The sequence below is a fragment of the Maylandia zebra genome, linkage group LG15 (genome assembly GCF_041146795.1).
Source record: "Maylandia zebra isolate NMK-2024a linkage group LG15, Mzebra_GT3a, whole genome shotgun sequence".
Lineage (NCBI taxonomy): Eukaryota > Metazoa > Chordata > Actinopteri > Cichliformes > Cichlidae > Maylandia > Maylandia zebra.
The window spans coordinates 17861972-17885611 of NC_135181.1; the positions used below are offsets into that span (position 1 = coordinate 17861972).

The 23640-nt window shown below is 40.6% G+C and overlaps 4 protein-coding genes across 6 annotated transcripts in view; 1 reads left to right on the forward strand and 3 right to left on the reverse strand.

Annotated features, from left to right (window-relative positions):
• Positions 1 to 4059, forward strand: part of fmn1 (formin 1) — a 28700-nt gene extending 24641 nt beyond the window's left edge. For 2 of the 3 annotated variants that reach the window (XM_076874032.1, XM_076874033.1), the window contains 5 exons: positions 295 to 387; positions 2141 to 2192; positions 2666 to 2815; positions 3329 to 3410; positions 3607 to 4059. In XM_076874032.1, the coding sequence (XP_076730147.1) occupies positions 295 to 387; positions 2141 to 2192; positions 2666 to 2815; positions 3329 to 3410; positions 3607 to 3759 (530 nt within the window). In that variant the 3' untranslated portion in view covers positions 3760 to 4059. The remainder of the gene's footprint in view (positions 1 to 294; positions 388 to 2140; positions 2193 to 2665; positions 2816 to 3328; positions 3411 to 3606) is intronic. The other variant, XM_012918947.3, reaches the window with a different exon arrangement.
• grem1a (gremlin 1a, DAN family BMP antagonist) lies at positions 4050 to 5571 on the reverse strand. The gene is made up of 2 exons (XM_004550685.3): positions 5395 to 5571; positions 4050 to 5227 (listed from the first exon to the last, which is right to left on the reverse strand). The coding sequence occupies exon 2, from the start codon at positions 5217 to 5219 to the stop codon at positions 4680 to 4682; it is 540 nt and encodes a 179-aa protein (XP_004550742.1). The 5' UTR covers positions 5220 to 5227; positions 5395 to 5571; the 3' UTR covers positions 4050 to 4679.
• Positions 5572 to 5616: 45 nt separating this feature from the next.
• Positions 5617 to 13762, reverse strand: scg5 (secretogranin V). The gene is made up of 14 exons (XM_076874547.1): positions 13486 to 13762; positions 13311 to 13407; positions 12717 to 12973; positions 12359 to 12510; positions 12158 to 12265; positions 11885 to 12052; positions 11714 to 11804; positions 11403 to 11469; positions 10620 to 10805; positions 9980 to 10205; positions 8498 to 8647; positions 8101 to 8210; positions 6884 to 6937; positions 5617 to 6672 (listed from the first exon to the last, which is right to left on the reverse strand). Exons 1-14 carry the CDS (start codon positions 13659 to 13661, stop codon positions 6544 to 6546), a joined length of 1971 nt encoding a protein of 656 aa, XP_076730662.1. The 5' UTR covers positions 13662 to 13762; the 3' UTR covers positions 5617 to 6543.
• A 6172-nt stretch (positions 13763 to 19934) lies between these two features.
• Positions 19935 to 23640, reverse strand: actc1a (actin alpha cardiac muscle 1a). Its single transcript, XM_012919029.4, has 8 exons — positions 23524 to 23640; positions 22137 to 22290; positions 21894 to 22022; positions 21618 to 21813; positions 21364 to 21525; positions 20925 to 21116; positions 20345 to 20526; positions 19935 to 20206 (listed from the first exon to the last, which is right to left on the reverse strand). Exons 2-8 carry the CDS (start codon positions 22263 to 22265, stop codon positions 20063 to 20065), a joined length of 1134 nt encoding a protein of 377 aa, XP_012774483.1. The 5' UTR covers positions 22266 to 22290; positions 23524 to 23640; the 3' UTR covers positions 19935 to 20062.

Consider the following 23640-nt stretch of genomic DNA (forward strand, 5'->3'; position numbering starts at 1 on the left):
AACAAATAAACAAATATAGGATAGTTTTTTAAGGCAGAAATTACAAATCTGGAATGCATCTGAGCATCTTCTGGTTTCAGACAAAAGATGGTGGCATAAAGGTCACCTTTAAACGTGTTTGTTGTCTTATTCTCTTCTTATGGTTATTTTAAACAAGCCGTAAATTGTTACAAAGAGAAGAAGAAAGAAATGTTCTTCATAGCTTCAATCTTCTCCAGGCTCTTATCTGAAATTTTGTCTAAATATTGAAAGTGTAATGCTTCCTGAATTTTGTCATCATTGTGTTCTTTTCAGGGTGCGAGAAAGACGTACAGAAGGTTTGCTCTGACTCTCCTGAAGAATACCTGCAGCCATTTAAAGACAAGATGGAGGCTTTTGTGCTCAGTGGTGAGGAGTTACCATTCATTTAATGTGTTATGTAAAAACATCAATGAGATACAGTCATATTAAAAAAAGAGTGCGCCCACAGTGCTTCCACAGGAACTAAGAGGGTATTTAGCAGCCAGATACAGCGAATAAAATATGGTTGATTAATTGATCCCTATAAAAGTCAAGGTTCTGGTAGTTTCCTCGACTGGGTCATTCAGGCGTGTTGACACAATGCTATAATCTTCCCAGGGTTGGGCAAAACCCAAGACCTCTGGAACAATGTCCTTTAGACAGATGAGACCAAAGTGGAGATGTTTGGTCACAATGCACAGTGCAGCATGTGGCAGAAAGCAAAGACAGCACAAACAGCAGTCACATCAGCTGCAAGAGAAAACGAGACACATTCATATAAACAAATGCCCACAAGGCTCAATCAACAGAAACAGTGTTGTAAAGAAGTGTGGGCCAGAATTCCTCTATATGACTTTATCATTAAGAGAATGAGACCTGTAGTTACTGTTGCTAAAGGTGGTGCTACAAGCTATTGAATTATGGAGTCTACTTAGTTTTTGTTTCCCATGACATTTTTTGTAATGATTATTCCAGCAAGGAAATTAAATGTTGCGCACATCTTTTGAAATATGATTGAGAAGTACGGTCACATACACGCTGAATATTTGACATTATGAGCTCAGTTTTAAAAGCGTTAAAATCTTTTGAAAGACAGATTTTTGTTGTTTTGAATATCCTCCAAGCTCCGTGCAGCTTCTACTGCAATTAACATGTAATTGCCTGCTTGCACTTAAAAAACTGACTGCTCTTCTTCACATTCTTAATTATCCTCAATTATTTCCCCATAACCCCTACTCATGAGCAGATTATTAGATAGCCATACTGTCGACAGACATGTAAAAGTCCCCCCAGCCCTCATAGAAAAGCAAGAGTCATTGCTTCAAAGAGATATCTTTGTACCTGTTTTCTGTTTGCTGTTGATTCTTTTTTTTTTTTTAAGTAATTTGTCATTCAATCAAGACATGTCTTTCCTTGCCTCTTATAAATGTAGTCTTTGTGTCTTTAGTAGCCTGAAAATTACCAATGGAGTGTCTTTGGTATTTGTATGTGAGGGAGACAGAATGAATTCAGAGTACAGCCTAGACACTCAGATAGGGATCAGACAGATTTGGCAATGGCTGAGACACACAGGCACTGGGCCTTCTATGGAGCTCTTTCACTGCAAAAAAAGTTAACTCTTATGAGCTGAGGAATTCCATGTTGTGTAAATTATCCTCCTGCATTCTCTTCCTCTTAGATAAATATAGATGTGAATTAAACCACAAGAGTTTAAAAAAAGTCTTCAAACAAGAACTGGAATTTGGGTTTTATGAGAGGGTGTGTCTTTATTTACAAATTTCATTAGTGGGTAATTTCTGTAGCTTTTTAAAATTGATTTTTTTTTTATTGTTCTGGGTCTGAAGGAGACTTCCAAAACATTACAGAGAGACAGACACAGATAACAAGTAGCCTACCTGTTATTTGACATAATGGCATAATAGCAAGAATGGCTCCATTGACTGCATAATTGGTGTTTTAAGACCAAATGGTTGTCTGGCTCCATTAGACAAGGTCATCATCATACAAGAGGATCTTATTGTGTAACTATGAATAATTAGATTCACAGACTTTCCATAAAGTTTAAAATTAATCTGTTTTTTTTTTTTTTTTGGAAAGTCTTGCAAAAACTAAACTTTTTACCGGCACACTTTTTTAACAGCACGAAAAGAGCACGCTGAAGCTTCTTATCAGATGATGACTGTACGAAAAAGGTAGGAAAATTAAGTTGTTCATTCATGTGCAGCATGCAGGTCTCTATCTGAATTTGGCTCCTAGAGCTATTTGCAGTTCATCCATTCATAATATTGTGTCTATTTTTATCACTTTCCCATTTTCCCTCCCTTTTTTTCTTTTTATTATCTTGCAACTCTTTTTTTTTTTTGCCATTTTAGTTATTCCCGTTGTTTTCCATTTCTTTTAGCTACGTTGTGACTCTTTGTTATCATATCTCTTTTTGTCTTTTTTTCATGTCTATAAATATTTTCGTAGTAACAGGCCAAACATCATACCAACTAAATGGTAAAAGTCTGTTAAAGTTATAGAAGTGTAATAACAGGTATTACTGAAACAAAGTGCTGAGGAGGACAAAGCAGAGGACCTGGGTTATGTTTTTAGATGAGAGGAGACACAAACACTAAGATAAAATAAAATTTTGATCTTGATTTTTTTAAATACTTGTTTTCAGTTTCGAGGACTTGATCCTGTACTTTGGGGTAATGCCTAAGACGGGGGAGACGGAGGTGACAGCTGGCTATTTCTTCATGCTCTGGTTTGAGTTTTCTGCCGACTTCAAGACCAGGTGGAAAAGGGAGAACAAGAATATCTCTAAAGAGAGGTAAGTAATAGCTGTGTGTGTGTATGTGTGTGTGTCACCCTTTGTAAACAGGTTCACAAAAACCACCTCAAGGGGAATCACTAAATTAAAAACTAAAGAAATATAATCCTCTAATAAAGACCTTACCGATACCCTGTGTGGGAAAACAATGTGTTTGTCTTCACTTAATTATTGCAACATAAGAATGAAACATAACAATTATATCTAATATTAGAAAACTGTTATGAATCCTTTTAGCTCTTTATTAGTCTTTTTTAACATTTAACCAATCCAACATTAATCTGACACAAAAGGCAAATATCTCTCAGTGACATCAGTAAAGGTGATATTGTTTATATATTAGCTGGCATCAGTGTTTATCCAACGTATAGGTGCATCTGTAACTGCTGGCTTAAAGAGTATTTTGCACATTTCTATTTCTCTACTTTACGTTTTGCTGCATATTTATAGAATAGCTTGGCCTCATTGTGGTTCTCTGGAGTGTTTTCATTTACTAAATGCTTCACTTTGCAGGTTAAAAGAGGCTCAGCAGTCAGTGAAGAGGATTACCGGAGAGAAGAAGGTGGAGACGAGAAAGACCAACCCCAGCAGCCTGGTAAGACTGGAATCAGTTGATTTACTGAGGAAGCAAAAAGATTTGCCTTAGATGACATTTGTGGAATTAGGCCTTAAATGTGAAAAACAGATCAACTCATACCAACTCAGGAATTCTCTTGCAAAGTTACTTTTTTAGCATTGCTGCTTTTATCGACTTAATAGAAAATCTTTTTGGAAATTTCTTCTTTTCTCAGTCCAGTCTAAATTTGCTCCCAACAGAAAGAGCGACTGCGTCAGAAAGAAGCCAGCATATCTTCAACTTAAAGAAACCAAAAAAAATTGTTTATATCCAAATCATTCTAACCACCGGATTATGTCCTCACAAAGCTGGATCCAACAGGATGTGAGCAAGGGTACCAAACATGCATGGTCCTTGAAAAATGTAGTTTATTTATTTACTTGTATTTACTTGTATTTGTTAAGTGGAAGATTTATATTATAACCATATTATAACTTGTCGTCTAACATATATTTAAGTTTTAAATATTAAAAAAAATCTTCTGTGCAATATTTAGACATAAGTAACAGCTTCAACTGTGTATAGACAGATACATTTTTGCATCAAATCTAAACTGTAAAATCAAATCTTTTACAATATTTTTCCACAAATAAAATCATTGCTCATAGAAAACTGTGATGCAATAGCTTGAATGCAGTTTTATTTACAAGTGCCATTACAATGAATGATACACAAATTATGCACAGCCATGAAATCAAGTGGCTTTTAGCAGTGCATGTATAAAAGTGTATGTCTCTAAAACCTTCAGCTCCATGTCCCACACAGTGGAAACAATGCAACCTCTGAAGTCATCTTATATTTTTGCACATCCATTAGCTTGTTGGGTTTTTTTTGTTTGTTTGTTTGTTTGGACAAATTTTGTCACTGGACTGCCGCAAACCAGCCTGCACCTCAACGGTTCGCATTGGCCTAAAACTTCCTGTCTGCAAGTGCATGTGCCAACACATCCAAGTCTGTTTACACTCACAAAACTGCAAGCGGCGACTGATAATTGGCAGATGTTTGGTCATTGTGTGGTAAAGTTGTATTTGCAGGTCAAATTATCACCTTATACAGAACGTGACACATGAATCTCCCACTTAGCAGTGTGTACTGTCTTTTAGCAGATTTAGTGGTCAACTGTCTCTCCCCCCAAGCATGTTCCTCACTTTTCTATTCCAACTTATGCGCCTTTTAAGCAAAATAGACTCTCCCTTCTATATTTTTCACAGAAGACAATATTACTGGCCAGCATGTTTTAGTTTGTGGCTAATCCATATCGATAGTAGTGCAGCGGCACAGCTTTACGCGCTGGACTCGTTTCCTCTTAGTGCTGGGCGTCTGTCCCGGACAGAGGAGGGTGTATGTGACGGTGCTGAAGGCTTTGGGTTTGCAGGCCGAACAGGAGCGAAAGGCGTTTCCGTCCTGGTACTTGTTCCGCGGGATGTAAAAGGAGTTGCACTGTCCGTAGCAAAACCTGTTAATGATGGTGCGGCGAAGGCAGCCCTCCTCCTCTATGGTCTGCTTGAGCGGCTGTGTCTTACACCAGTCCAGCCGCAGGTATCTACGCTCAGTGACGTGCAGCGCTTCCTGGCTGGACTCCGGCACTTCGTATGTTGAGGTTACTGGCCCCGTTGCGCGAGAAATTAATCCAATAAGAGGGGGCTGTACACACGTCGACGATTCATTCGGGCTGTGTTTGTTTGGCTGTGGAAACGCGCTTTGAAAGCTCTGAGCTTTCGTATTATTCAGCGGGGTGAGTAGCAGTGCCAAAACGACTGCAAAGCTCTGCACTGAATGTGTCTGCATCGTTGAACCTGAAAGGAAAACGGAACAAAAGTTAAGTCCTCGATGGAAAGGAATTTACGCACAACTTTTACGCACACATAAAGCACCATAGAAGCAAGCAGTGGATAATTTTATACACAAGTTATATATATATATTATACACATTTCAGAACCAATATCTGTTAAGTGGAGTTACCTGTTTTTTTGGTTTGTTTGTTTGTTTTTTTTAACTCCTAGCGTGAAAACAATTATCCAGTCAGCATGCGTGTCTTCTAGAGGTCCGCCGTCCTCAGTTGTGGTTTTATGGATTACACAGTGAGGAGATATCCAATTTTGAGTTTCTCCAGAACACGCCCCCAAACCCATATCCACTCCATCCTGCCTGTCTGTGAATGCAAATCAAAATCCTCTTCCAAACTTTGTTGATGCAGATAAACAGTTTATTTGATTTAACAGAACACAACCATTTAGACAAGATGAAGCAACCCAGTGAATAAATACTGAACATGCTATAGTGAAGTATTGCACCATCATCCTTTGAATGGCAAAGTAAGACTTTTACCAGAATTACTGGCAAGTATTTGATTGGAAATAGAAATACACTTCTTACACAAGACACCAAAGTAATTCGTCACATACAAAATGAATTTGTATTAATAAACCAATCTCTGTACATCCAAGAAAAACTTTGATATAACATTCGTTCAGATCAATATATATTTATACAAAGTATTGTTATGATAGAGGGATAGATATACTGTACACTGTCAGATCAGTATTTACCAGCATATATTCTATTATTTTGGGGTTGATTTAGGGTTAATTCTCTGGCAATGTGGTAGTGTGTTACATCTCTTAAAAATAAGAAAAGAAGCAAACAGTTGGTATAAATGAACTGAGATCTCCTTTTCCCCCTATAAAGAGCCCAGATCTTCAGTGTTTTAATAAATACAGTATGACAGATATCATGGCAGGCTGATCTTTTTTCATTCCTATATCTCACTTGTGAGTATTTCTGCTAAGAGACAGAGTTGTTTCAGGGAAAACCTATTTTATTGCCAAGGCAAGATTTCAAACTACCAACCAAAAATAGCTTTTCAATCTTTAAAAAAAGAAAAGAACAAGGTCCATTGTAATTGCTGTTTGCAAAGCTCTGAGATCAAGAAATAAACATTTTTTTAAAACCAAAAGACAACTTGACAGATCCCATGTTTTTGCAATACAATCAAACAAAGCATTTACAAAACACACACAAAGACCCACTGACTGTTAACCAAAATGCTTAAATTATTAAAACCTTTTATCTGACAGTATGTTGTAATATTGCAGTGGGTATTGCAGGAGTTTAGGTTGTGGATTTGCTGGCAGCGGGGACAGAAGGTCCGTCTTCCTCCTCTTCCTCTGAGAAGTGAGGAACTGATTTTTTGGCAACGACATTGTCCAACCTCTGGCCCAATAAATATGGGTTGACACTCTGTGGACACAAGCATAAAACTGTTTGTACACAAACTTATAAACATGTCTATAAGTTGCATGCATCTGATTAAATTCAACAGAAATTCAAAGTGTGACTCTTGGCTTAACTCCCACCAGGGGTTAAACTCAGTGCAGAGTGCTCAGTTTTGTGATTTCTCAGACACAATCCCACACAGGAAAAGCAAAAAGACAACCAAGAAATAGTATACCCGTTTTCTTCTCTTTGGTCCACCCTTCAGTTTTTGGTACAAAAGTTCCTTGTTCTGAAAACAAAAGAATAAAAAAGCAGATTTCAGATCTAAAATCATGTATTCATTTGTTACGCTCAACAAATTGTTTGAATGCTCCTTTTAGGGAATAAAAACAGTGTTCTCAGTGGGTAACTTCCTCAGACCAGACATATCAGAGGACAAACTGGGAAATGGATCCATGCTAATTACAAGAAACTTTTATCTGATCTTTCAAATAACAGAAGTCTTGACTTTTTGTTTCTGCGGTTAGAAATGCAGCAGAACCCCAGAATCCACAAGTATGAGTACTGTTGCAATGTTGCCATCTCCGATGGCAAAAAATGGCTTATATAAGCCTCTTTTGGCAAACAGCTGACACTGATGGCCTTTTTCTGACCTTGGAAAATTGACATGAACCTCAAATGGTAAAAAAGCAAATATGGTCCAAATACCTCAAATTAATTAGAAGCCATGTTTGGCAGGTAAGATGATGCAGTTGGCAATCTGTAGTCTGTACTTTACCTTAAAGTGGCCCATGTGGTTAATAGTGAATAACACCCAAATATGTGAAGCAATATGGAAAAAGCTGACTGAGAATTCCAGCTGCGCACAAAGAAATGCCAAGTGATGATTCAATCAAGAGGGCTTTCCATTATTTCCAATCTTTGTTATTTTAACGTAACTGTCTGCAGTATCTACCAAAACTAAAACTGGGAAAATATTTGATTTTGCAAGTTTGCACCTTACAAAGAAATGAATAGCTTCTCGTTTTTATGGTAGTTTGATTTTAATGCATCCAACCTGGCCCGTGGAGATGTGGATTGCGATCGATTAATGATTGCTTGAAAACCTCGAGGGGTTTCTCTGTATTGTTGTACCGTCTTGACCTTACAATATAAAGCACCTTGAGGCAACTGTTGTTGTGATTTGCTCCTGATCATGATGACTCTGGTGTTCCAAATGCACATTTATTTGATCTCCTGCTGAAAAATATTTATGCAGTATTACTACTTTGTTGCTTTACTCTCTTTCATTTCATTATGAGGTAAATCTTTCTGTGTTCTGGACTTCTTCTGGCTATCAAATAATCTGAGACTCTGGGCAGTAGAATAAATTAAAATCAATAAATCAAAATAAACCAAGTAATTAGTCCATAATTAAATTAATCGATTCCTGAGGTCCTGTTTTGTACTCACCCACTTTGCCAGGGCAGGGTAATCATGTTCTGGGTCAAACAGGTGCTGGTGTTTTTGAAACTCTCTGCTGAACTCAGCTGTGTCAGGAGCATTTTCCAAACATCCATCTGCTGCTGTGTATGCAATAAATAGGTAGCAGAGAGGGAGTCACTTTTTTCTGTTCATTAGGCAAGCCATGTGTGTTCTGGAAAAGGCTAGCAGTGAATCAGAAAGCGATTAATGCACTTATTTATGTCATTACTTCCTTAAAGGCCAAAAAGAAGATGGAAAAACTATGCATATTCTTAAAAACAGCATTAATAGCAACATTTTCCATTAGCCCCATAAAAGGCCTGTGTTGATTCTGCAGAAATGAGTGTTTTTTTAAAAATACTCTGCACAGGGGAAGAATTCCTACCTGTCTTTCCCAGGGGACAGGGGTTTGGTGGGTCTGGGTAGCTGTGGTCATCACTGAAATCTTTGGGAACATTGTCCCCTGTGAGCTCTGCCACAATGTTGGGGATGTTTCCATAGGGGCCTAGATGCTGCAGTCCCTCATGGGCACCACCTGGTGGGCAAATCAGACACTACAGTCTCCACAAAATCATAAATGCAGCGTTACATGTCTTCCAAGTCCAAATAGCTTTGTTTACCAGGGGGGCAGCACAGAACTGTGGTCCCCCTTCCTTTCATGATCCAAATCTTTCGTACATTTTTGATTGCTTTTGAATGAATAACTGAGCTGTCATCACGATAGCAGGCAAGGAACTGTTCATATAATGTTGTATTATCAACTCTTGTATTATTCTAGGGTCTATACCTTACACAATAAAGTGCCTTGAGGGAACAGTTGTTGTGATTTGGCACCATATAAATAAAATTGAATTGAACTGAATAAGATTGTTAATAAAAATCTATGATGTGCCTGTAAGTCTGCACAGTTTGAAATCTCCACACATTTTAAACATTTATTTCTCAACATACGGTAGTCTTTATCGCATCATCTTGCTCAGTGTCTGCTACACAGAATGAAGCATACAGGATCAAGATTAGCCTCTTAACTTGCTTGCAGCCTAATACTGTTCTTAGTCTTTTTAGTACTCAACTATATCAGCGGTCAGAGGTCAAGGCAAACCATAATAACTGTGAATGTGATTATACTGATAACTGTGAGCAATTATAAACATAAAGCAAGTTTACAATTAACCTTATATGATATTATGGCCATTTTTTGTTAGTGTTCTTTTAATGTCATCAGAAAGAAAAGACTGATGGTTTTGCAGATTGTTTTTTAATTGTGCTAAGTTGTGGTGGGTTATTTCATAGACACAGAGTCACATCTGACACCACTTTACTGCCTTAAACAACTACTGATAGCTAAACCATTCATAGACTCGTCTCTCTTTTTGTTAACAGCTCACTGAGTGCGTGTCCTCTCCCTCTCCACTTCTTCCTTCTTGTCCATTAGCTACCACTTTGATAGAATAAATTAGCTGTAGAGTATGGTGTGGACTAAACCACTTGGCTTCATTTGTAAAGGGTGAAAAACTGCAAATAAAAACAAACTTTTAATTTTAGGCTTTGCAAGGATCCCTCCTGCCACTTTTCCAGCTATGATGGCCCTAATGTTTATATCCGTTGGGTTTAAGCATTCAGTATTTTTCTGGTCTCAAGGGGATATGAAAATCTGTTACCCATTTTACCCATCCATAAGTCAATATTTCAGGTTATCTGAAAATTTCAAGATTTCCTCAAGTTTAGATTTTATTAGATTTTATCCACAAGATGAAAATTTGAAGAAAAAAATAAAAAATACAGAGTTAAGACAGATGAAGTGGTGGGGAATATTGCCTCCAATATTCTTAAACTAGAAGATCCTTCATAAATCTCTATAACATACCCTGTATGCTCTGAGGCCCAACAATGTTGGTAGCCTGGTGTGCAGGATACTCCACCCTGGGCCGAGCAATTCCGAGCTGCTCCATGACACCGTGCAGGAGGCGCTGGATGTCGGCCTCAGACACCTGGTCAGCCGTACGGGGACTGCGGGCTGGAGCTCTGCCGAGCTGTAGGCACAGCAGGAGGCTGAGTAACGATAACCGCACCGCCGAGCCCATTTTCGTTATCTACAGGGAGAAAAACACACACACACACACACACACACACACAGTAGCTCACAGATGTTTATTCGTGTGCAAACACGGATGAATTTCCTGTTATAAACATATACGCAATTATTTGTGGATAAAGATCCATAATACGACAAAATCGCCTGAATTGAATGTCATTGTGGGCAAAACAAACAAAAACAAGGCATCATGTGGTCCGTAAAATGAATAAATCTTTGATGCGCCACTTACTCTGTAAACAGAGTCATTAAGGCCGTTGTGAAAAGCCTATAAATAGCTCCCCATCAACCAAAAACGGCTTCACTTATAATGAAACTCAATATAAACATGTAATTACATAGATTTTTATTTATTGTTGTTACAAAGGAATCGCGAAGGATCAAAAATCAGATTTCTGCATTTTCCCCTTACCTTGTTTGCGTTTAAGGAGGGAGACCTGCTGAGGGACACCTCCGTCAAGTCGTCCACAAAGAAAACGCACATTTCCGGATCTTCAAAATAAAGCTTTACAAACGCGGAGGAACAAAAAGGCAAACACAGATTTTCGTCTAAATTCACTCTGTCCCAAGTTGATTCACCAGCGTTCTGCGCATTATTCGTTTATGGGCAGCGTTTGGTGAAATTTTTTTATTTTCCGTCTCGTTTTGTTTTGAAGAGTTGATTTCTGATGTCTTCATACGTGTACATTTTACAACCTTGCATCCGTCTCGTTTCACGGTTCAGATGCAGTTGCCAGGAAACAGCAAATCCACTTTTCCCATTGGCTATGACAAAGTGCCATTTACTCTTCGGGAGCGCTACACTGACGCTACAAATCCGAGCCCAAATGCATTTTCCCCCATTTAGTAGTGGCTACTCCGTTTTCCATGTTCTTATATTTCAGAATAATTTCTTTTTTAACAATAAAGAAAGGAAATGGGACTCCTCAAAACTGGGTTCGGCTATAATACACAGAAAATTTAATAAAATTGACTTTAGGAAAGGAGAGAGACTAAAAATATATCTTTATTTAATGAAAAATGTATGGGAAAGCCGTACATACATTGTTCAGTCTCTTGTTACATAAATACAGTTAAAAAAACAACTAAAACAAATCATAAAACATAGCTCCCCGCTCCCCCCCAAACCACTCTTGTCAACCTCCTGGTTGATCAGAGGTCTTGACTTTAGGGAAACAAGCATGAATTATAGTGACGAGCGTCTTCTCCAAAGCATGAGCTTTAGTTTTCCTGCAGGAGAGCCATCGACACCTCTGGTGAACCTGATGATGATCCATATGTAAAGCACAGAGGCACATTGAACAAATACACAGCAGACAGTGCGCATTTGGCCAAAGCCGATAAGCACCATGGTTTATTCTACAGTTAACATTTGCTTTACTTGAAGCGGCTCCTTGAAACCAAATGCTGAAACCAAGTAGCATCAACTCTAAGCCTTAGCTCTCTAATTTGTCACTGATGTTAGAGTGAACACTGAAGTTAAATTTATAAACCTTTACTGTTTACCTTTTTAGACCATCTTGTGGCATCTTGTTTAACTTTTTTTCAGCTGCAATGACATCATCCAACAAAGCTGCTGCAGGCCTGAAGCTTTGATCTAGAAACGGTTTTTAGATTAGACTGCACAAATAAAATATTCTCACACATTCCAGTCTGATTCTTTCGCCATATAATTACCTGCTGAAGGCATGTAGGTCCTGAACAAAAGGATGTTGGGGAAAGAATCCAGGCCAAGGCTTCTCCTCAGCGTTGGTCTGTCTCCTGATGTGGACCCGTGGCTCTGCTCTGGTGGCCTGAGCTTCGACCCTCCCTGAATCAAGGGCACCGTCTTTACAGAGCGCATTCCTGCATGTGTTTGAGAAATTTAAGCTCGAGAATTCAAATAGTAAAAACTGGTTAAACATAATTTGAACGGAGTGATTTGCTCAGTAACTTCTGTGGTCTTTTTACCTTTGAAACTGTGTCGCTTTTTACTTCTACTTTTGGAGCCAACATCTTTCACAAAATGGAAGTTCATCAGATATTCCATACTATCGATTACAGTTTTGGGAATCACACCTATTGTCATACAGATTAAAACATTGCATATAAAGCATTGCATATAAAGCCACTTGAAATTTTTTTATCAACACCAAATAACTGGTCTTTTACCAAATAAATGAGGATTTTCAATGAAGGTGCGCAGAACAAGAACTCTGAGCTCAAGCCGTCCTTCAGACATCTCTGTCGTGTTTGGCGGGGGTAATAGACATGGAGCGAAGACTATAGCCAGGTTGGAGCTGGTCATCAAGTTCTCGCTGCATCTGACAGCAGTACATACAGTGAAAAAAAACAATATCAGGTCTCCTGAACTATCATGTTGTTTCCATCTGAAGCACACAACCTGGGGCAGAACCAGCTTTGACAGAAACACTTGTTTCCTAGACAAAAATGACTTTAAATCGGCACTTTGTGTATGCGACTAATTTCTGCTAACGTTTAATTAAAAAAAAAAAAAATCCTTTCATACCGCTGGGAAACTTTTGCCAAGTAGTCAAACATGTAATGCAGACAGGAGGCGTTTCTTGCAGGAAGGAGACAGGACAGCAGCTGGAGGGCTGCCATCCTGTCCTGTAGGTTGGGCAGAGACTGAGCTTTGAGCATAGCTGCATGAAGCTCCGAGGGAAACAGCGGCTCTGGCAGCTCCCTGCAAAACTGTTTGATCAGAGTGGCCACATCATAGGGGAGGGCAGTGGACAGACAACTCTCTCCTCGATTCAGTTTGGCCTAAACCAGACACAACAAGAGCAAAAAAAAAAAAAAAAAGCATATCTGCATGTAGTGTTGTTGTAGTAGTTTGTCTAGCTATAACCAGATTAAACTGTTTAATAGATATAATTAACATTAGAAACACCCATTCAGTTTCAACAAACATCCTTTTTGAAGGATTCGTAAAACTATTTTATTTGCCTGTATTTGTACCCTACAAACATGTGGCAACTACTGCAAATGTAGAAGTGTAGGTGACAGGTCAGTAAAGTGACTTAAACCACTAGATGGCACTATTGCTCCAGAAAATATTGTGGAACTAAGACTTAAAACAAACAAACATTGAGACTCTTACCCTGAGAGTCTTAATACGAGCAAGACAGCCTGGTTTTCTGAAAAGGCCCACAGTCCCACCACGCTCCAGAAGGAAAGAACAAGCGTCCACCAAAAAGCTGGGACACAAATTATTAAGCAAAGTTTTAGAAGTGTTCCTCCCAAGTTACATTTAATGATTTCCCTTTCCCACTCACCAAGGTACAAGCCCAAATTCAGGAATGTAACACCTGGGCAAATTTTCCAGAGGAACACCAAAGATCTTTGAACCGCTGATCATCAGTCTCTCCCTTTTCTTCTCAAGACTCTTGATAGAGATCCCATAAAGGACTTGAAGGTGGAACCGAATGACATTGCTGTCTGTAAGCTTCATGATTTGACCGGAAGCAAAGAAAAACCTAAGCACATTAACGGCCTTTCACCGTGGTACCACAATCTCTGCAAACTCAGTAATGAGTAAAGGAGGTGGGCTTTATTATTCTAATCCGTATCACCTGCCACACAGGAAGTGAGCGCTGAAGGGAAAGTGATGCATTCAGGAGTGGTGTAAAACGTGAGTCACTTTAGATTGCTATTGAAACACTTTTACAGTAATTCTTTTTTTCCGGAAGTGGGTGTTTCAGTTTCACAACATCTTTATATCAGCAGTGTTTCAGCAGTATTTCCCCACATGTACGACAAACATTTGTAGAAGTGCAGAAGACTGTAAAGTTGTAGCCAAATACTGTTTGAGATCTTTCAGTATTGATCGCAGTGATACTAATAAATGCTAGTGTGAATGCACTTGTTTGAACATACTTGAGTGCCAGCTCCCAAATCTAGAACTGATTAAATGCATTTTTACTGACAACTAATTTTGCCATTTCCATGCCTCAAACTTTTTCAAATTCCTCCTTGGGATTTGGTCGTATAAGCTTCATCTTTGGTCAGTGTCAACTACACACCTGGGCCATGTTAAATTGCAGAGCCACGGCGAATTTCGATGACTCGCCATGAAAATCGTATTGCCTCTCATTCTGTCATACATTGTCCAATCTGGGCCAAAGAGCACACATATGATAAGGCTCCAGCCCTGAACATATTTCAACTGCCATATTTGACATCAAGGACAGCGCCACCTAGTGGGAACAGGAAATGTCATGTTTTACACTTTGGGGTACAGTATAGTGATGGGTGACATCTGCAGCCTCAAATTTCTCCAGGAAAGCCTTAAGGAGTTGGTCTTGGGTTACAGTGAAAACTGTGAGTTTTCGCAGAAGGGTGTGACCCCGAAAGCATGGCGAACTTTGATGTCTCGCCATGAAGAAACAAATTAGTATAACTCAATGAAATCCAGTCTGATCAGTACCAGACTTTACAGGCGTGATGTCAGGGCCGACCTGAACAGATTGATGTGCCTATTGTCAGGAATACGCAGAACGCCACCGAGTGGCAACAGGAAATGTCATGTCTTTCACTTTGTTGTACTGATTTCCACTGGTTCATCGTGGCCACCTCAAAAGCGGTGAATATCACCATCAGTCCCTCATGATGCTTCAGTGCGAAAATTGTGACTTTAAACTAAACGGCGCACCCTGGTGGCAACGCGGTTCACCATGAAAGATGAAGTGGCTTTTGAGGGGCTTGGAAAGTTTAAAAAGTCTTGAAATTTCAAAGCATCAGCCCCTGCTCTGTGTTTTATCTATGAGTCTGAAACCTGTTAAGCTTATGGAAGATATTAAGATGTACAAAAAAGTCTCTTGGAGCAATATGCCAAATCCAACAGGAAGTCAGCCATTTTAAAATTAATGTGTAATTTTAACGACATTTTCCCCTCTTTTCAGGCACTGTACTTTGATGAACTCCTCCAAGGGAGTTCATCAGATTGGACCGATCTGCAGTGCGTGGCATCTAAAGACCTTTGTGATGTTAAATTGCAAAGCTTTTTACATTCAGGGAAACGGGGTCGTCATGGCGGCATGTGGAGTCTTCAGTCACCAATTCTGAATCATAACTAACATTAAAAACATGTTTAAGAAGGAAAGAGAGCAAATAAATCTGATTAACATCTGATCTTTGTATTTTTTGTTCAATATCAGCATGACCTGTGTATACATACACAAACTTTATTAAAAGAGATAACATGACGTGTTTCCATCATGTAGTAATTGTTAGGTTTAAATGTACCAGAACAGTTAGACACTGTGAAACACATACAGTCTTCAAAATGTTTGATTAATATTTTTATTGTGAATATTAATCAAGATTAAAGTAACAGTGTGCAAAATCTCAACACTAGATGTCAGTACATAGCAGACTGCATTCAACCGATTTCTGTTTTCGTACCCCTCCTAGTTCAAATACACAATCCCAACTAAGGTGGCTTCCATTTATCTGTAGTGAGTGTGTGCTGTCAGTCCGCTGTTTAGCCATTAACTTTGTCATGAGTTCAGGTTCCAGTGCTTTCACCCATTCAGTCAGCCACTCATCTTCTTTTTTATTTTTATTTTTATTTTTATTTTTTTCTGCCTGTCCCGTTTGGTTCTTTTGCCATCAGAATTATTGTCTAAAGGCGAAGAAAGATGCCCAACGGATTTACTTTACCAAATTGACCATCCCAGCCTTGCCATAATGGTCTATTTTTTATTCACCTTTTATTGTTTATTTTATTTATTTTTTATTTTCACTTGCTAGATACGGAACAGACTTGAATGAGGAAAATAAAAGGGAGAAAGGAAGAGGGGGGAGAAAAACAGCGGAGAAGAGGGATGGGGATAAAGGGCAAAAAAACAAAAACCAACTAAATAAGCAGACAAAAAAAATACATATATCAATCACCTGGATCACCTGTTGAGAAAGAAAAAAGAAAACAAGCAGAAGAAAACGAGAGCAACATAATAAACAACATCACGATGATATATGGGAATATAACTGTAAATACTAAATGTTAAACATTATTGTGCACGTAATATCGACAGCGCACAGTGCGCTTTGAGGTAGGAGCCAAAAATGGTAAATGGTAAATGGCCTGCATTTGTATAGCGCTTTTCTAGTCCCTAAGGACCCCAAAGCGCTTCACACTACATTCGGTCATTCACCCATTCACACACACATTCACACACTGGCGATGGCAAGCTACATTGTAGCCACAGCTGCCCTGGGGCGCACTGACAGAGGGTGTAGTTTGTGTGTGTGAGCACCCGTGTGTACACCTGTGAGCATGGACCCGCTTGTTTTTAAAAGGTTCCTTCATGTAATGATCTGCTAGAGGGTGTGGGGAGCCACAGCCCCGTCCACCAGGGCATGAAGCAGGTATGGAGGAGATCAAAACTCCAAACATCCAGAGGCCCCCAGAACACAAGAGACCAAGGAAGACCAACAGAGGGGCAGCCACGCCACTATCCCAGAAAGAGCTGAGGAGAGCCCCAGATGAGGGGTCACTCAGCAGCCGCGGAGCAGAAGCCAGGGGGGGTTGCAGTGACGTGCCCGTGCGCTCCGCCGGCAGCCAGCTGCGCCAGAGGGACCGATCCAAGGGCTGAGAGGCAGAGGGCACCCCACCCTCAATTCAATTCAATTCAATTCAATTCAATTCAATTTTATTTATATAGCGCCAAATCACAACAAAAGTCGCCTCAAGGCGCGAAGTGGCCCGAGCGAGCCCCAGGCTCCAGGCCCCGATAAGCAGCCACCAAGGAGTGAGCTGGTGTGTACCTGGACGCCCATCCCCGGACACAAAGAACCAATGCACCGATGTCTGAGGGTGTCTGCCACTTGCAGGGGAAGTGGTGGGGGGAGATACAGTGGGGCAAAAAAGTATTTAGTCAGCCACCGATTGTGCAAGTTCCCCCACTTAAAATGATGACAGAGGTCAGTAATTTGCACCAGAGGTACACTTCAACCGTGAGAGACAGAATGTGAAAAAAAAATCCATGAATCCACATGGTAGGATTTGTAAAGAATTTATTCGTAAATCAGGGTGGAAAATAAGTATTTGGTCAATAACAAAAATACAACTCAATACTTTGTAACATAACCTTTGTTGGCAATAACAGAGGTCAAACGTTTACTATAGGTCTTTACCAGGTTTGCACACACAGTAGCTGGTATTTTGGCCCATTCCTCCATGCAGATCTTCTCGAGAGCAGTGATGTTTTGGGGCTGTCGCCGAGCAACACGGACTTTCAACTCCCGCCACAGATTTTCTATGGGGTTGAGGTCTGGAGACTGGCTAGGCCACTCCAGGACTTTCAAATGCTTCTTACGGAGCCACTCCTTTGTTGCCCGGGCGGTGTGTTTTGGATCATTGTCATGTTGGAAGACCCAGCCTCGTTTCATCTTCAAAGTTCTCACTGATGGAAGGAGGTTTTGGCTCAAAATCTCACGATACATGGCCCCATTCATTCTGTCCTTAACACGGATCAGTCGTCCTGTCCCCTTGGCAGAAAAACAGCCCCATAGCATGATGTTTCCACCCCCATGCTTCACAGTAGGTATGGTGTTCTTGGGATGCAACTCAGTATTCGTCTTCCTCCAAACACGACGAGTTGAGTTTATACCAAAAAGTTCTACTTTGGTTTCATCTGACCACATGACATTCTCCCAATCCTCTGCTGTATCATCCATGTGCTCTCTGGCAAACTTCAGACGGGCCTGGACATGCACTGGCTTCAGCAGCGGAACACGTCTGGCACTGCGGGATTTGATTCCCTGCCGTTGTAGTGTGTTACTGATGGTGACCTTTGTTACTTTGGTCCCAGCTCTCTGCAGGTCATTCACCAGGTCCCCCCGTGTGGTTCTGGGATCTTTGCTCACTGTTCTCATGATCATTTTGACCCCACGGGATGAGATCTTGCGTGGAGCCCCAGATCGAGGGAGATTATCAGTGGTCTTGTATGTCTTCCATTTTCTGATGATTGCTCCCACAGTTGATTTTTTCACACCAAGCTGCTTGCCTATTGTAGATTCACTCTTCCCATCTTCCGGATTGTTAGGAATTCCGGAATCGGAATGTTCGGAATGCGGCATAGTTCCGGAATGTTCGGAATTCCAGAATCGGAATGTTCGGAATGTTCGGAATGCGACAACGTTCCGGAATTCCAGAATGCGCCATAGTTCCGGAATGTTCGGAATCGGAATGTTCGGAATGTTTGGAATGCGACAACGTTCCGGAATGTTTGGAATTCCGGAATTCGCCAAGGTTCCCGAATGTTCAGAATGCGCCATAGTTCCGGAATGTTCGGAATTCCGGAATCGGAATGTTCGGAATTCCGGAATCAGAATGTTCGGAATGCGCCATAGTTCCGGAATGTTAGGAATTCCGGAATCTGAATGTTCGGAATGTTCGGAATGCGCCAAGGTTCCGGAATGTTTGGAATTCCGGAATGCGCCAAGGTTCCGGAATGTTCGGAATTCCGGAATGCACCAAGGTTCCGGAATGGTCGGAATTCCGGAATATGCCTTAGTTTCGGAATGTTTGGAATTCCGGAATCGGAATGTTCGGAATTCCGGAATCAGAATGTTCGGAATGCGCCATATTTCCGGAATGTTCGGAATTCCGGAATGCGCTAAGGTTCCGGAATTACGGAATGCGCCATAGTTCCGGAATGTTCGGAATTCCGGAATCGGAATGTTCGGAATTCCAGAATCAGAATGTTCAGAATGCGCCAAGGTTCCGGAATGTTCGGAACTCCTCCAAGGGATTTCGTCAGATTGACGCGATATCTTCTGTGTGGAATCTAAAGACCTTTGTGATGTTAAATTGCGAAGCTTTTTACGTTCAGGGAAACGGGGTGGTCATGGCGGCACGTGGAGTTTCAATCACTCGCCAAAAAGCAGTAATCTGCTGTCACTCAAAAACACAATGTCCAATCTCTCCGGTCGCAGGCATGATGAGACTCGAGCTTGGAAATGTTTGTTATGCCAATTGTCAGTAATGGCTAGAGCGCCACCTAGTGGGACGACTATAATCGTGATTGAATGAGATGAATTGTTAGCTGGTGGTTAAATGCATGAATTCCATCAATGTGACATCAGATCAGACGTGCTGGTTGTAGGTGTTGGGCGTGGCTCGACGTGCCGGGGTTCGAGGGCCCTCATAACGCTGCTTGCAGCTTTAATTTATTTTTGTTTTTTCTGATAGCAATAAAGGTAAAGCAGTGTTTCAACTATTCTATCTTGCATACCAAAATGTATAAAACTCTGTGTAAACCACAGACTGATCAAAACCAGCTTGCTATAATGTGTGTAAGACTGGCGTTATTTAGATACTAATTGATAATAATAAATGCATCAGTTTATCATTTTATTAACTGCAGGGTCTATAAGGAAAGAAAGCAGTCACAGAATAGTGTTGCTGAAGTTTTCAACCCTTTAACTATAGTAGTTGACCATCATTGTTTATTTAAGCAGTTTAACTTTTGAGCTATAGAAAACTGAAAATGCCTTGAAAAGGGCAGTTTGTTAAAATAATTAAAAGTTTATTTAGTCTTCATTAAAATGGTTTATGTAACCACTCTTTTGCTAAAAGTGCACTTTTTTTAGAGTATACTGTATATTTGTGTTGCCATCTTTTTCAAACACACTATTTATTCATCTGAAGTATTGTATTTGTTTTTCAGAATTATATTTGATGTTCTTTGGGGAAAAAGCATGACTCCAACTCTCTGGATTACTGATAAAAGGAACTATATTTATTACAACAGTACATGTATATACAGCAAAAGGAACAGTAGAAATACAGAAATAGAAGCAAAGCTGGTGTGGTTGGTTTTGAGATTTTTGGTGATGTCTGAAGATTTAGAAGCACTTCCTGTGGACGATGGAGGGGCCAGCCTCATCGTACTCCTGCTTGCTGATCCACATCTGCTGGAAGGTGGACAGAGAGGCCAGGATGGAGCCACCGATCCAGACGGAGTATTTCCTCTCAGGGGGAGCAATGATCTGGAAGGAGTGGATAGGAAAATCAGGAATGAAGTACATATTAGAACATTTTACACCATGCCAAAATTTGAACAAAAGGCTTGCTTATTTCTTCTTTGACAAAATACATTTTAATAACTTTGCACTCCTTGGACTCACTTTGATCTTCATTGTGCTGGGAGCCAGGGCAGTGATTTCTTTCTGCATACGATCAGCAATACCAGGGTACATGGTGGTACCACCAGAGAGCACGTTGTTGGCATACAGGTCCTTACGGATATCAATGTCACACTTCATGATGCTGTTGTAGGCCGTCTCATGAATGCCAGCAGACTCCATACCTGGGGAAAAGTTGTAAAGAGGTAAGTATTCATGCAGCTAACAGTGGTGGTCGTTGCAATACATTTAAGATGTAGACAATAAAACAAGAAGAAACTCAGGAGATAAAATGCTACTAGTTATCATTTACACATCATTTTAGTAAGATTCGTAAGTGTCTATGAATTAATAGCGTTATAGATATAAAGGGCTATTAGGGGAGGCTATACTGAACTCAGAACTCCAGTATAGTGTATTATGAATTATATTTATACACAGCCTATATATGGCTTTATTGTTCTTATGGGACATTAGGTCCCATGAGAACAATACACCTAAGTAGATACTACTATTGCTGGTATTGGTATGAAACCAAAATATATTTTGTGCCTTTCTGTGAATGTGCGGTGGATCGACTGACCAATAAAAGAAGGCTGGAACAAGGTCTCCGGGCAACGGAAACGCTCGTTTCCGATGGTGATGACCTGACCGTCAGGGAGTTCATAGCTCTTCTCCAGGGAGGAGGACGATGCGGCTGTGGCCATCTCATTCTCAAAGTCCAGAGCCACGTAACACAGTTTCTCCTTGATGTCACGCACAATCTCACGCTCAGCTAAATGGAGGAAATATCACAGTTCAGTCAACCAGGAAAAGTCTGTTTATATCTAGAACGTTCAGAATTCCGTTTGACAAAGCACGGTCACAGTATATGCATATTGCCTGTTCAGGAATTTGGAAACTGTAGGTAAGCTCATGTGATTAAAAGGCTAAAAATGTTGAAATAGATCACTGTTTACACTTTACATTTTTCATTAAAATTCTGTGGGATTGTTTTTGGTTAAAGTTGGTAATTTTCTTACCAGTGGTGACAAAGGAGTAACCACGCTCAGTCAGGATCTTCATCAGGTAGTCAGTCAGGTCTCGACCAGCCAGATCCAGACGCATGATGGCGTGGGGCAGAGCATAACCTTCATAGATGGGCACATTGTGGGTCACACCATCACCGGAGTCCAGCACAATACCTGTCCAGTGAAGGCAGTAGTTTGTTAGAAGAAAATATGCACAGATTGATATGGTTTAACTTACATGCGACATTGCACAGAAGAGGGCTCACCAGTGGTACGGCCGGAGGCATAGAGGGACAGCACAGCCTGAATGGCCACATACATGGCTGGGACGTTGAAGGTCTCAAACATGATCTGGGTCATCTTTTCTCTGTTGGCTTTGGGATTGAGGGGAGCCTCTGTCAGCAGGGTGGGATGCTCCTCTGGGGCCACACGGAGCTCGTTGTAGAAGGTGTGGTGCCAGATCTGTGAATCCAGGAAAGAATGATGTTATTTGTTGACAAAAATAACATTTCAGTTTTCCCACATCTTTATATCTTTCGCACCTTCTCCATGTCGTCCCAGTTGGTGATGATGCCATGCTCGATTGGGTACTTCAGAGTCAGGATACCCCTCTTGCTCTGGGCCTCGTCTCCCACGTAGCTGTCCTTCTGACCCATACCTACCATCACACCCTGAGAATGAATAAAACAAACAAACTCAAGCTCAAGACTTAAAAACAGACATCTTGTGACAGGGCAACAAATATGTAATCTCCCAGAAACTTGGGGCCTTTCCCGTATTCCAACCTGGTGACGAGGACGTCCAACAATGGATGGGAAGACAGCACGGGGAGCATCATCACCGGCAAACCCAGCCTTGACCAGGCCAGAACCGTTGTCGCACACCAAGGCAGTGGTCTCGTCGTCGTCACACATGTTTGGTCTGTACCGGGCTGGCTTTCTATATAACACAAAAAATAGAAATTAATCAGAATTTTATGGTATATTTACAGAAATGTTTAAATGCATATTATTTCCATTTAAAGAAGCAGAAGTTCACATGAAGAAACAAAGTTGTGCAATTCTATGAAATAATGTAGCGCTATGTTCAGTATGAAGACACTTTTGAGTAGTCTAATCTCTCTGAGCCTTATAGCTGCTTGAAAAGCCAAAACAGGACCACCACCACACACTCATGGGTCTATTTTCAGCCTCTGGACTCTTGTAAAGCCCCCTCTGCCCCCACAACCCCTTCTTAGTATCTCATCGTTAAGCCAGAGCCAGTTAACAGCTGAGGCAGTGTGACTTTTGACAAGTGGCAGTGGAGGCCTGGCTCTCCTCTCAGCTGTCGCCACATAGTAGTCTCCTCTGTTTGGATGGAGACCATGTGCTTGGAGTCTTCCAGGCTCTCAGGCCTGAGCCTGCATCCCAAGTGCCAGCATCCCCTCTTTGAAGAGTCTTACCGCTGTCCTATTCTGTCTAATATGTCCTATAGTAGGCCACAACCCTGTAAACCTTAGAGACTGCTGTCTGTAACTGTGAATATGACCAAGTTACAAAAACTTGATTTTGAGAAACATAAAACTTGAATATAAAGGTATATTTTACCAATTATTATGTTCAGTAAATTAGTCTAATTATCAGTTTAGTTCAAGTAACATAACAGTTACATAAAAATCTGTAAAAAATCTTTATCTGTTGCTTTCCATACTACACAGCCCGACATTTAAATATAACCTAGAAATGTGGGAAATGACCTTTTTCAGAATGCTCTTTAACTTGTGCTAAAAACAGTAAAAACAGTAAAGCATCAGTGAGGAAGCCTTTTTAAGAAAAAATAATGAACTGATAATTTTCCTTATGTTGAGTCTAACCTGAGCTAGTGTTGTTTGCCTGTTTCTCCGAGTCAAGCATCACATATATCCTCCACCCTAAGTCTTGATGGCAACTGACTTGCCCTTATATACCGCAGCAGCCCTTAAACTATTCAGCACACACAACTTATCCTTTTACCACTCTTCAACAAAACAATAAAACATCTGCTTAGGCAAGAAACAACTTCTAGCTGTAATGAATACAGTATATCCATGTACTGGCTGTAATATACAGCAGCACTATCTGGTCATCCTCACTGACACCTATCCTCCAAAAAGCAGCATCTGAAACACAGCAATGATCCAGCAAAAGGACTCACCAAGTTGTAACCACAAGACTGGAGTTTCCACTGGGACAAAGGGGCAAGGGTGCAAGGGGTTCCTTAAATATGCCTCTGCGTCCTGGAGCTGGGGGACGGTGGGCGGGCTCAAGGGTT

Coding starts and splice junctions, on each gene's coding strand:
- grem1a (XM_004550685.3), bottom strand. CDS start 5,219: ATGCAGACACATTCAGTGCAGAGCTTTGCAGTCGTTTTGGCACTGCTA.
- scg5 (XM_076874547.1), bottom strand. CDS start 13,661: ATGAAGCTTACAGACAGCAATGTCATTCGGTTCCACCTTCAAGTCCTT. Junction 8,648..9,979: donor TGGGCCTCAGAGCATACAGG/GTATGTTATAGA, acceptor TTTGCCCACCAG/GTGGTGCCCATGAGGGACTG. Junction 8,211..8,497: donor CTGTCCCCTGGGAAAGACAG/GTAGGAATTCTT, acceptor CATACACAGCAG/CAGATGGATGTTTGGAAAAT.
- actc1a (XM_012919029.4), bottom strand. CDS start 22,265: ATGTGTGACGACGACGAGACCACTGCCTTGGTGTGCGACAACGGTTCT. Junction 20,527..20,924: donor GTTCCAGCCTTCTTTTATTG/GTCAGTCGATCC, acceptor ACTTTTCCCCAG/GTATGGAGTCTGCTGGCATT. Junction 20,207..20,344: donor CCAGCACAATGAAGATCAAA/GTGAGTCCAAGG, acceptor CACTCCTTCCAG/ATCATTGCTCCCCCTGAGAG.